General features: G+C 30.6%; 1 protein-coding gene across 1 annotated transcript; it reads left to right on the forward strand.

Moving 5' to 3' along the window:
- The first annotated feature begins 1,256 nt into the window (after positions 1-1,256).
- On the forward strand, positions 1,257-2,187 carry LOC117181044 (zinc finger MYM-type protein 1-like). The gene is made up of 2 exons (XM_033373612.1): positions 1,257-1,271; positions 1,441-2,187. Exons 1-2 carry the CDS (start codon positions 1,257-1,259, stop codon positions 2,185-2,187), a joined length of 762 nt encoding a protein of 253 aa, XP_033229503.1.
- Positions 2,188-13,253: the final 11,066 nt, after the last annotated feature.

The raw sequence follows: 13,253 nt of genomic DNA on the forward strand, positions 1-13,253 counted from the left end.
AAATTCCCTTTTTCAGTATACAGTTTAGCCTTTTGGATTAAAATTTAACATTTTTTTTCATTTATGTATTTTCTTGAAAATTAATTTTTTGGACAGAAAACTAATTGTTTTAGTTAAAAGTATGAACTATTTTTATTAATGAATAGTCAACCAGTCATTAATATTGATATAATATTTTATAATTATTATATTAACATAAATAATATAATAATAATATCAATTCTGCATACTCAGGGACAAATCCAGAGAGGTGGTCCTGGGGGTTCGGACCCCCCCCTCCCGAAATATCGGACTCCCTCAAATATCAATACCCGTACAGCACACGGTCCTTCAACCGCAGGAGACTGTTACCGAATTAATCCGGATGTGTGTAGACTATTTGTAGACCGTCAAGAACCAGAGAAGCTCCTTATATCGCCCATATATTCTAATTTCGGGACGGTGTGTTGTACAGGTAATTTTAAACACAAATTATTTGTATTTTGTACCTTGAATTACACTGATAACGGAAGATACGTTAACTGTATTTAAGAGTATTTTCTTTTCCGAGTCATTATTTGGAAATCCCGCCAAATCTATAATCTTTTAATGCATATCTATACTCGAGATTCCCTGTAAAGGCCAGTCCACAATGAGAGTCGTGAACGTCGACGTTCAAACGTATATGCGTATTTTTACGCCATACGCACGTTGTTGCCAACTATCTGAGCAGTTTTGGCGTTTCGAACGTCGACGCTTACGACTCTCATTGTGGACTGGCCCAAACGAGTAGCTCGAGCATCTGACCGTTCTCTGCAACAAGCACGAGGGGGGATCCTACCATTCCTTGCGCGTGAAATGATGCGCGCATCATTTGTTTACAAATTCCTGATTGTACTAAGAACCTGCCATAACCCATAACCCATAATTATACACTTTATTTTCTACTGTAAAACTTCCGTATCACGGCCTTTTCGAAAATTACGTCTTTTTTTAAACCTATGAATTCTGATACTAAACGTAAGCGATCAGTTGAACAGGCTGAAAAATTTTCAACAGCAAAAAAATCGCGGCATGACAGGGAAGGTGATCCTGAACCTGATCTGATAGTGTTTCAAATTTTCACATGATACGATGTCGAATAAAATTTGATTCTGGAATCATTATTGTGTAAATCGAAAAAAAAATTAATTTTATGAATTACAGGAGTCACGAAAATTGCAAGATCATGTTAATGATGTCCAATGGTTTAGCGGAAAAAACTCGACAATACTGAGATGTACGATCTTCTTGTAACTGTATGGGCACCTGATGCTGATTTTGTGTTTTCAGCAACGGAAATCCACAAAAAGAATTTGAGATTTCAATTTTCGTGTTTGCAAAAGTATCCTTGGTTAACATACTCAGTCGTTGAAGATGGTGCCCATTGTTGAGTTTGCATTTTATTCGCGCAAAAAGTAGTTGGAAGAGGAAAGCATTGAACGTTTAAATTCTTTTGTGCCAACTTGTGTCAAACATTGGAAGAGAGCTTTACAAAGATTTAAAGACCACCAAACTAAGAGAAATCACTTGGACGCCTCCGATGATGCACACAATTTCAAGCTAATATATGAAAACAAGAAAACTGACGTCACCATTGAGATCGACCAGAGCCAAAAACGGCTGCAATTGGAAAACAGAAAGAAGCTTACTCCAATAATTCGTGCGGCCTTATTTTGCTGCAGACAAGGACTGGCACTACGAGGACGTCGAGATGATGGCCGTTTACCACTGGATATGGCAGAAGAGAATGACGGGAATTTCAGGGCACTTTTGCGTTTTGCTGCTGATAATGGAGATGTAGCACTGCAAGAACATTTAAAGGTAGTGGGTGGTAATGCAACATATCTGAGCCGTGCAATTCAAAACGAGATCATCGATCCTGGAGCGGAAATCATCACTAGAGACTTAGTGAGACGCATAAATGAGACGAAGTGTTTCACTGTAACTGCAGATGAAACATCTAATGTCAGTGGGATTGAACAATTCACGATCGGAGCTAGATTCGTTCAAGACATTGGAGGGAGACACACGATCAGAGAAGATTTCTTGTGCTTCGTTCCTGTAGAGGACGTGACTGGCGCCGACCTTGCAAATACGCTGCTAACAACTTTGCAGAAACTTGGAGTGGACACCCATTTCATGAAGCGGCAAGATGAGTCGAAATAAACTTAAATTAACTATACAGTATATTTTGAAATTTTTCATTCTCAAGGTTATGATGGAGCTCGAGCAATGAGTTGAGAGTTCAAAGTCTGTGCAGCTATTGTTAAAAAGACATGTCCAGACGCTCTTTATATTCATTATGCAAAACCACAACCTGATTCTGGCTATTACCCTCACGTGCAATATTATGCCGTTGGGTCGAACATTTGACTTCTCTGGGATTATTACATGAAGTACTGGAAGTTATGTGTTTAACGCTCGAAGAACTGGATCAGCTGAGAATAAAATCTGATGGAATACAGCCAAATAGCTTACTTGCTTTCATCCAAACAGCTCAATTCATCATTGCATTGGTTGTGATGAAACCGGTGATCAGCTTGGCGAAAAACCTGAGCCAAAATTTGCAGAAAGAAGATTGCGATTTATGTGAATGTGTCCGTTACGCAAATGATTTTTATGAAGAAATAAAGGAGATGCGTATCCAAGCCAATGCGAAATTCACAGAAATGTTCAAATTAGCGATCCAAGTTTCTGAGAAGATTTCTAAAACATCGAGCACTGCTGTCAAGGATACAATATATCATTCCAGCAAAATGCGCTGAACTCGATTAAGAAGAATTAAATAAAACCGTCCATATTTTCGAAGAAGAGGTAATTATAAGTTTTTCGCAATTAAAAAATAAAGGGTCGATGTAAAGCAAATAATTTATTTCTGGTTCCAGGTTCTGTTCAAAAATGCCTGCAAAAGAGCGGCCAAAAACGTTTATTGAAGCTCTGGACTTCTGCGATGTAAAATTTTACAAGCAGATCTACAGGTTTCTCCAAATTTTCTGGCGCACTGCCTGTTACTGTTGCCTCCAGTGAACGGTCCTTCTCCACTTTGCGAAGATTGAAGACTTATCTGCGCAACAGGACTGGAGAAGAACGACTGAATGGACTGGCGCTGCTCAACATTCACAGAAATGTGGATTTTACCAGTGATCGAATACTGGATATTCTTGCAAGAAAAACGAGAAGAATTCACATTACCCTGTAAACGGCCTGCCTAATTTTTAAGACAGTGGATTGTCTATATTAAAATGTCGTCATTTGATTCGTATACTGTCAATAAGTCATTTTGATATTTTATAATATATTGTGTGTTATTAACATCTGATAAAAAACAACTTTCGGATAAATTATGATCACAATCGACAGTTACTTTTATTAATCTCTTTATTGTTGTGCCTATTTTTTGAAAATGAAACTCAAATAACGCAAATAAACACACAATTTAATAAGCAATCGCTATCGAAAAGATTTGAGTTTGTCTAACACAATTCTAACGTCACGTTTTGTGAAAGCCAAAATATCTTTTATTTTTAAGTTTTTTGATCAGACCCCCCCCCCCCTCCAATCTTTCTAGAGCCGTCCCTGTGCATATTATATACACCTGAAAAACATAACCTCAAAATCGACTCAAGCATGAAATTAAGGATCACGCGAAACATTAAATTCGCAAATTTCTTCCGTTTCTTTCAAATGGGGATCGAGATATCAATAGAAAAGCACCGAAGTCTTCCGAAGCTTTCAGATTGGCAATCATCCTACAGCGGAAAACCGAAGTCGAGTCATGCATTTTCGGCTTACACACGAATTTACAGCGGTAATCATGCACCTTCTTTTTTGCGGCTCCCAAACGATAGGTATGGTGGGGGTAAATTTGTAACTGGTTCTGGCAGCACTGGCGCCGGTTTTCCTACCTTGTTTCACACACCGAACAAACCAACCTCTCAGGCAATCCACCAACTGACTCATACATTCAAAATATATCTCACCTTTTCAATTCTATTATTTTTTTTTTACTCAAACTCTTACTCAAACACACTTCCTTTACACTCTGCCCATTAACGCATCTTATTTATTGATGAAAATTCAAACATTTTGTTCAAAAAAACGTCTTTTATAGTTGAAAAGAATTTTTTCGTTTAAAATAAAGTAATAAATTTGAAAATTTAAATTTTTGTCCATAATACTGTTTTATTTCGTTTATAAAACATTCTATTTCAAAAGTATTACAATTTTCGGAATAATATTCAAGACAGTTTCCAGGATCTTTACTTTTTAAACTTCTAAAAGGAATAAATATATTTTAAGTTGGCTCCAATTTTTCCTAAAATTTTAAAAAATCCTGTGAAATAAAAAAATCTACTTTTTCGACATACCTGAAATATTAATTAGTAATTAGTAATTTTTAAACAAACAGTTGCATTATTATCCAAGAAAGATCAAATTTTTTTTAAAATCAGGTAAATTTTTAATGTAAAAAAAATTTGAGTGCAGTAGTGGAATTTTCATTTAGAAAAGATTTCAGTTCTCTTTTCAAGGCGAAAATATGAAGTTTTTTATATTTTTAACCAAGCAATAAAATTTATAACTAGAAATATAATCTTCATAAGAAAATTTTTTCGAATTCGAAAAAATTATGTACATGAGGGAAGGACCCACTTCCGTAAAAAAATGTAACAAAATTTCTCAAACCCCCACCCCCTACTGTGGTGTCAAATAAGGTGTCTGTGTTCAAATTAACTTCTAGCGCAAACTATGAGATCAATTTTTAATGAAAAAAAATTAAAGCCTATAAAATTTCGAACCAAATTGTCGAGGCATGTTTTTAAAAAACGTCTCACATTTTTTTTATTTAACATTAAAAATTCATTTTTAAATAATTTCAAAAATTCCATGTTTGTGTTTATTAATTTTCTTAAAATAAACAACACTAATTGCCGTAAATTTAAGAATCGCATATATAAAATATAAGCAAGATATTTATTATCATTTCTGTTAAAAAAAAAAATATATATATATATATATTTCCAAATATCCAATTTATGCATTTGTTCATAAAATTTGCTTAAATAATTAACAAATGTTCTCTATTTTTTATGAGACATTTCGAAATTTGTTTACTTCATATTTCTATTTAAAAACACACGTTTAAAGTATCTATATATAATTTTTACTATAAATCTAACCTTTGTACACTAATTTTGTGTACTTTTGCATACACTGGATTTGCATTCCCACAGAATGGCATCTTCGAAATTTTATAGAAATGAATTTTTATTATTAAATAAGGAAAAAAAGAAATAAGTTTCTACGAAGAAAATTGAATTTTCCATAGAAAATGACGAATTTTCAACCAAAAAGGATGACTTTTTAACAAGATTTTTAAGTTCTCTACCAAATAGTTTTTTAAATAGTTGAATTTTTATCCAAAAATTGTTCCCGTGGACTTTTCAAGATCAAAATATGAATATTATGACAAAAATGAAGTTTATACAAAAAGAATTGAATTTTCAATTCAAAAAATAAATGTTGAACAAATTGTTGAATTCTCTAACAAATAGTTTCAATTTCATTCAAAATTCGTTTTAAACCAACAAAAATGAAATTTCCAACCAAGAAAATTATTTTTTCCCCCAAAAAAAATTCTTAACTCAAAAAGATAAATCTTAAACAAATAGGAATGTTACAATTTTAGTTAAAAAATTAATTCTAAAAAAAAGACTTTTCAACTGAACAGTTAAATTTTTAACCAGAGACAGAAGACTTTAATCAAAAGAATTCATTTCTTAATTTTTTGTTTAAGTTTCACCCAAGAAATTGAGTTTTCAGTAAAAAAATATTAATTTTTAAGAAAATAATTAAATTTTCAACCAAAGACAAGAATTCCCAACTAAAAATATAAATCTTCAGAAAAGAAACAAGTGAATTCTTAACAAAATAATTCAACCAAATCTTTCGAACAAAATAGTTGAATACTCAAGCAAAGAAGAATCATTTTTATCCGGGAATAGCATTTTCATAACAAAATTCAATTTCTACTCAAACAGATGAATTGTTAAATCAAAAATATATATTTTTCAAAAAAATAGTTGAATTTTCTGTTAAAAAGATTTTGTTAGACTTTTTAGGACCAAAATATGATTTTTCAAACAAGAAATAACTTTGTAAGAAAAAAGAAAATTTCAATCCAAAAACACGAATTTTTAAACAACAAAAAGGGCTTTTTAACAAAATTGTTCATAAAATTTAATTCCACATCGGTCAAATAATTTGGGCTAAAAGTTAATTTTGTCCACGGACACCTCATTTTACCCCATTGTGCCCCCCCCCCCTTGATCTGTTACGAAAAAAATGTTTGTAACATAATAGTTAAATTTTCAACTAACAAGAATAATTTTCTCCTATAAAAGACGGATTTTAATCAAAATACCTGAATTTTCAACTAACAAAACTAGCTCTTAAACACCCAATGAAATAGTTTTGTTTCTCAGTATTTCTATTTTCATATATTTCATACAGTTTTGATATGTTTATATTTTAATTTATCTTCTTCCTTATTTTATTCCTCAAAATTGTTAATTTATTGTAAAATCTTATTTGAAAATTGCGCACTTTTCAACACTTCTGGTTCCGGTTTAATCGTAACCAAACAAATCTGTGGAAAGTTTGAACAGAACTTTACCCAGTGGATATCTACCGCTGACCAATGTCGACAGCAGCATTTCGGCTGATTGAGGAGAAGCCGTGTAGTGGGGGAAGCGTTCACAGGTACCCAGAGCCCGAGCGGTAGAGACCGTGTGATTGAATGCAGTAATTACCAATGGGATTTTTTATCGAACTTGAAAATCAATTTTATAATTGCGAAATTCTGTACTTAATGGTATACCTAAAATAATTTTAAAAAGCATATTAATTTGTTTTTCACTTACCAATCGAGTTAAAAATTAACAGAATGGGTAAAAACAGAAGAGGACATTTTGAAAACATCTTGACTAATGAATATTGTTATATTTTTGGTGTATATATATATACTATTTCGGGATATTTGTTTTTCTACTTCTTGAGCATAAATGGTAACCTAAATGGATCTTATTGGCGAGGCTGAGTAAGCTGAAAAATTTCAGTGAGCATCACGTTATTTATTCAGTTGTAAATTCCTCGCTCGCTTTTTACCTTGAAACCTTGGAATATGACTACAAATTCGAAAACAAGTTTTTTGATGAAACGAAAATACGTTTCCGGCTTATTAGAGACAATAAGATCAGGAAGAAAAAGAGGGAGAAAAAGCAAAGAGTCAACCAAAACGAACCTCGCATTCTTTCATCTTTCTTTCTCCGTCTTTTTTGCTCTACTTGAACCCAGTATGCTCCGAGGCCAATTTAGGCCTCCTAACCAGGGTTTATTTACCAAAAATTACAAAAATTATTTAATTAAATTTTCTACTAAAAAGGAATCATTTTGAAACAAAATGTAGGGAGATTCAACTATGAGTGGTATGATTAACTTTCCAATTAAAAAAATTAATTCAGGGAGAAAATTTTTTTTTTGTGAAAATGTTTGAAGTTTAAAGAAAAGAAAGGAAAGTTGAAAAGGAGGTCAACATTTAGAGAAGAGATTGAATTTAACCAAAAAGATCAATTTTTACCGAAGAAGATTAATTTTCAATAAAAGAAGACAAGTTTTCAAGCACATAATTTAATTTTTAACTACATAATAAATTTTTCTATCGAAAAATAATATTCTCCAAACAAATGAGGTGAAATCTGTAATAAAAATATAATCGTAGAGTTTTAATTAGGAAAAATGAACTTTAAAAAAAATACACATTTCTTAAAACTTTCTAGTAATTCAGTTCATATTTAAGGTAGTTGTGCCAAAATTCAGATATCTAAAAATAGTTTCTGTATGATTTCAAAAATTAAAATATTATAATTAATGTCATTTCAAATGAACAGCATTATTTTCTATTAAAAACGTTAAAACTCACAACAACACAGTAATTTTAACCATGCTTTTTGCGACTGTATTTTTTCTGAACGTCACTTCTTAAAAGTTGTTGAAAAAGGATTGCATTAAATAAATAGCAACTTATTTTTTGCAGGTAAACATTCTCTAAAACTCTTCTGTTTCCAAATTCTTAAAAAACTGATTAATGTTAAAATTTAAATTTTTTGTTTAATTTTTTTTTTAATTGCCTTAAGAATTTCAGCCATATAAAAATGTACTTTTAAAATCGGAAACAGTAAAATTGCAGAGAATGTTTTCCCAGAAGAAATGAGCCGTCATTCATTAAAATGCAATCATTTTTCAAGAATTGGTGAAAAGCGACAGTCAGAAAATTTCAATTGCAAAAAACTCGGTTAAAATTAAGCTTTTTTGTGAATTTTAACATCTTTAAAAAAAGAAGTTTTTTATTCGAATTAACACCATCCACAATATTTTTATTCTTAAAATCATAGAAAAATTACTTTTTTTCAGATATCTGACATTTGGCACGACAACTCTGTTGTTGAAAATGTATTGTTTATCATTTTTGACATTTAAGTTTATAATTTATCTCTTTAGTTGAAGATTTGACTATTTTGTAAAGAAAATCGTTTTTTGGTTAAAAAATAATTTGTTCACCTGAAAATGTAAATTTTTCATTTTTAATGAAAAATTTATATTTTCAATTAAAAATTCATTTTTTCTAGTTAAACATTAAACTAATTCTTGGTGGAAAATTTTATCCTTTTTGTTGGAAATTCAACTGTGTGGTTAAAAATTATTAAAATTTAGTTAAGGATTCAACCGTTTTGTGGAAAATTCATCGTTTTTAGCTGAAGGAATTTTTCTTAAGATTTACAATGAATTTGTCTTCAAAAGAGGGATTTTGTAAACAAAAAACTGATTCAGATTTGGAAGGATAGATTTGCGAAAAAAATTTAAATCAGATCTGGAACAAAGAATTTTTCAAAAGAATTAAAATTTTCACTTATATTATTTAGGTATTAAATAGGAAATTTTCCGAAAGGCTAACATTTTGAATTTGGGAAGTAGAATTTTCCAAAAGAATTCTGATTTTAGTCGAGAACAGGAAATGTTTAGACAATAATTTAATTCTCATCTGAAATAAGAAATTTTTTTAAATATGTGCAATTTTGAATAAGAACAGAAAATTTCATTAAAGATTTATGATTCTGACTTGGAGCAGTGAATCTAAGAAAAAAAATTTTTTAATGAATTATAATTATAATTTTTAATAGTTCTCTGAATTCTTCCGAATTCTGTGCATTCTTCTAAATTCTCTGTACTGTTTTAAAATTTTCTGAATTCTTTAAACTGTTCTGAATTTTTGAATTCTCGATCACTGAATTAAAATTTTTTTTTCAATTATCTTAAAATTTCTATAACACACGCTGAATTATTCTCATTTTTTTAAATGTTTTCAATTCTTTAGAATTCAAACAAATTATACGAACATTTTGAAGTTCTTTTATCCCTTGAAATTTTTACCATACATCATGGATTGTTTCGTATTTCGCCAAGTCTTTTATAGTCTCTTAACTCTCCTGAATTGTTCTAAATTCTCGAATGACTTTTGAATTCTGTAAAATATTTTGAATTATTTGAATTATTTTGTATTTGTAATTTTTAATTATAACTGTTCAGAATTTCTTCAAGCCTTTTGTATTCTCTGAAGTCTCCTGCATTATTCTGAATTCTCTAATAACTTTTATATTCTATAAATATTTTTTTAAATCAATTATTCTGTATTCTTTGAATTTTTTTAAATAATCAAAATTCTTTTGAATTTTTTTTCATTATGAAAATTTTTTGGAATTCTCTGATTTCTGTGAATTCCTGAATTCTTCTGAAGTGTAAAACTTTTGAGTTTTCTAAATTGTTTTGAATTTTTCGAAATATTTTTAATTCTTTGTATTCTTTTGTATTTTTGTTTTTTAAATATCTAAATTCTTTAGAATTCTGTTAATTGTTTTAAGCACTGTGAATTCTTTTGAACTCAGTGAGTTCTTCAGAATATTCAAATATATGAAGGAGCTCAAACTAACTTGAAGGTTATTCCAATGCTTTTGAAATAACTAAAAAAGCAGTTTTTAAAATTTAAAACAGTTAAAAACGAATTGAGAAAATTTAAAAGAAATCAGAAAATTGAGTAGAATTCAGAGGATACAAAAGACTTGCAGACATTCAAAATAATAAATGGTGTATTTTAAAGATTTCAAGACATTAAAATATACTCTGAAATTCCTGTATAATTCGTTTGAATTCTACACAATTCGAAATATTCAAAATTTTTTTAAATAATTCAACGGGTATTATAATGATTTCAAAATCATTGAAAAACATATTCTAAAATTCAGTGATATCGTGCCGATCAAAAAATTAAAAAAAGTTTATAGAATTCAAAGAACTTTCGGAAATTCAGAGCATTAAAAAGAATTTAAATAATTGAGAATAATTCCGAGGGAGATAAAGAATTCACAGGTTTCAAAAGAATTCACCAAATTCGTTCAAAGTAAAACAATTTGAAAATTTTATCTTTTGCCCTTTAATCATTTTTAATTCGAAACCATTAAATCTGGTCATTTTTAAATTAGAAAAGAAATTATATGTTTCATTTTTACAGTATCTGATCTGAAAATTAAATTCTGTAATTTTGAACAAATATTTCAAGTCTTGCTATTGTAATACTTTTTTTATTAAAAATTATCACGATTTATTTTGTGTAATGCTTATTAATATTGGTTAAATGATTTGTAAATGTTTAAACATAATCAGTTTGTTTAAAAAGGGATTTTTCTAATAATTCGTCGAACCAGCAGTTTATTATCTTTAATTACATTTTTTAAAGTATTTTCCACTTGTACAAACAATAAATTATAAGATGTAAGATATAAAATAAGATGTAAGATTTAAATATAAAACTGATTAGGATACAACCTTTAACATTATTTTTAAATAAATAATCCTTTATTGTTTCAACAATTTTTAAGACAAATGAAATTTGCTCACATTATTTAAAATTAATTAACTAATGTTGTTGGATATTCCAATAGACTAACAGTGATCATTCTCATCAAAAACAAATTTTATTATTATTTACTTATATAATTAAAAATCAATTAATGAATGTTAATAAATATTCCCGTAGAACAATATTAATCATTTTCAAGGGAAAAGAAACGACTTTTCTAGAAAAAATTATCTGAGTAAATTCCTGGAATTTTTATATCTATACAAAAAAAAAACAAGTTTAAAAATTTCTTTTCTTTCTTTTCTTTGAAAGTAGAAAAACATACTTTTTAACAGTAGATTGTTAATTTGATAGCAGCGAAAATCACGAAGCTGCAATAAAAAAATATTTCGAATTATCTAATTTATTTCCGATTTTTCTTTAAATTTTAACAGCGATTATATTAAAATTTTATTAATATTTGAAAATAACGAGTTACGCATATTACATAAATACTAGAAAATAATCACGCACACTGCGCAAGCAAATTTTTCTCTTCTAACGAAATTTTTAAATTAAAATCACATTTAAGTCAAAATTGTTTACCGAGAATAGATCGAACGAAATTTTGTGATTGCAAGTTCCTCAATAAAACCACTATGGTTTTCATATTAAAAGAAATGCTGTAAAAACGCAAAAAATTGCTTCATTGCACCACCCATATTCCTATCAAATGACTCGACTCATTTTCACTCAACTCATCATCATCATTATTATCCTAGTTCTGTACTTGATCTGTCAATTCTTTAAAACTCTCTCGCTTTACCGAGTGGCCTGCAGGCCCATTATCAACCATGTTTTCAAGAGGGTTAGTGAGACCCCCGAATCACCAACCTCCGGAGGGTCAGATCCCTACCTTAGGGCACCCTTCCTCCTGGAAAGCGATTTCACCTTCAGGACGCATCCCTTCTTTTGGGGAGATGACCCCGCATGATGGCAACCGCTGGTTCTCCATTTCCAGAGGAGAAGTGACGTTTTCCTCCTCCTCTGGTAGCCCAATTTACGCTAGCCTTTCGTTTCCTCTGGACCTTTTCTTCTGTCGCGACACACTATACCCCCTCTTTGTCAGGTCGCAGCCGGTACTTTGATCTTCATCAATCTCACCATCTGTCTCGGAATCCTCACTATTTTCATCATTCAACCTTACATTCAAGTTTGCAAAAATTCTCTCTATAGGACACTCATGGTAAAGTATAATACTTTTTAAAGGTCTAACAATAGCCGCTTCAATTTTCTTTAGAAAAAGCCCAGTACTATTATCTACAATTTTCTCATTTACATTCTTTAACTCTACAAGATTCTGAGAAAAGCATCAGCATTGAAATTCACCCTACCTGGTTTATACTGAATTTTATAATCATATTCCTGTTACTTAATTTTCCATCGAGCTAAGCGTGAACCCATCATGGTACCATTTACTTGATCTAACCAGATAAGAGAACGATGATCGGTAACTAATTTAAATTTGTTACCATAAACGTAAGGCCGGAAATGCTTTACCGCGAATATTATAACCAAAAGCTCTTTTTCTGTAGTGTTGTAATTCAATTTTGCTTGACTCAGAGCACGAGACGCATACGCAATTGGTAGATATTCCCCTACAATTTCCTGGCGGAGGATCGCATCCACGGCATAATCGGACGCATCGGAAGTTATTATAAATGCCTGACAGAAATCTGGATATTGTAAAATTGATTTTGAGAAAAGACTATTCTTTAATTGGTCAAATGTTTGTTTGCTGCTTCGATCGAGACAAACGGAACGTTCTTCTTTAATAGTATTGCCAAAGGTTTTGCAAAAGATGCGAAATCAGGTATAAAGCGGCGATAGTATCTAGCTAAGCCTAAGCACTGTTTGATATTTTTGCGACCTTACTATTAAGCAAATTTTCTTACGGCTTCTAATTTTTTCAGATCGGGTTTTACTCCTTCAGAAATTACATGGCCTAAATTCCCTATTTCCTTGCATAATAAGCGACATTTATCTAGTTGCAATATGAGTCCAGCCAGAAGCGAGATCGAGCACCGTAAAGTACTTGGCACCCCCTAACTGATCCAAAATATCTGTCACATTTGGCAGCGGGTAGGCATCTTCGACGGTCTTTTCATTAAGGGCGCGATAGTCTACCAGATGTATACATATGAAACCGGTATTTTTTCAAGAAAAAAACACATTTATTTCAAGAGAATGATAACAAATATTTTATTCAAAGTATGCGCCCTCG

The sequence above is a fragment of the Belonocnema kinseyi genome, chromosome 10 (assembly GCF_010883055.1).
Source record: "Belonocnema kinseyi isolate 2016_QV_RU_SX_M_011 chromosome 10, B_treatae_v1, whole genome shotgun sequence".
In the NCBI taxonomy this organism is placed as follows: Eukaryota; Metazoa; Arthropoda; class Insecta; order Hymenoptera; family Cynipidae; genus Belonocnema; species Belonocnema kinseyi.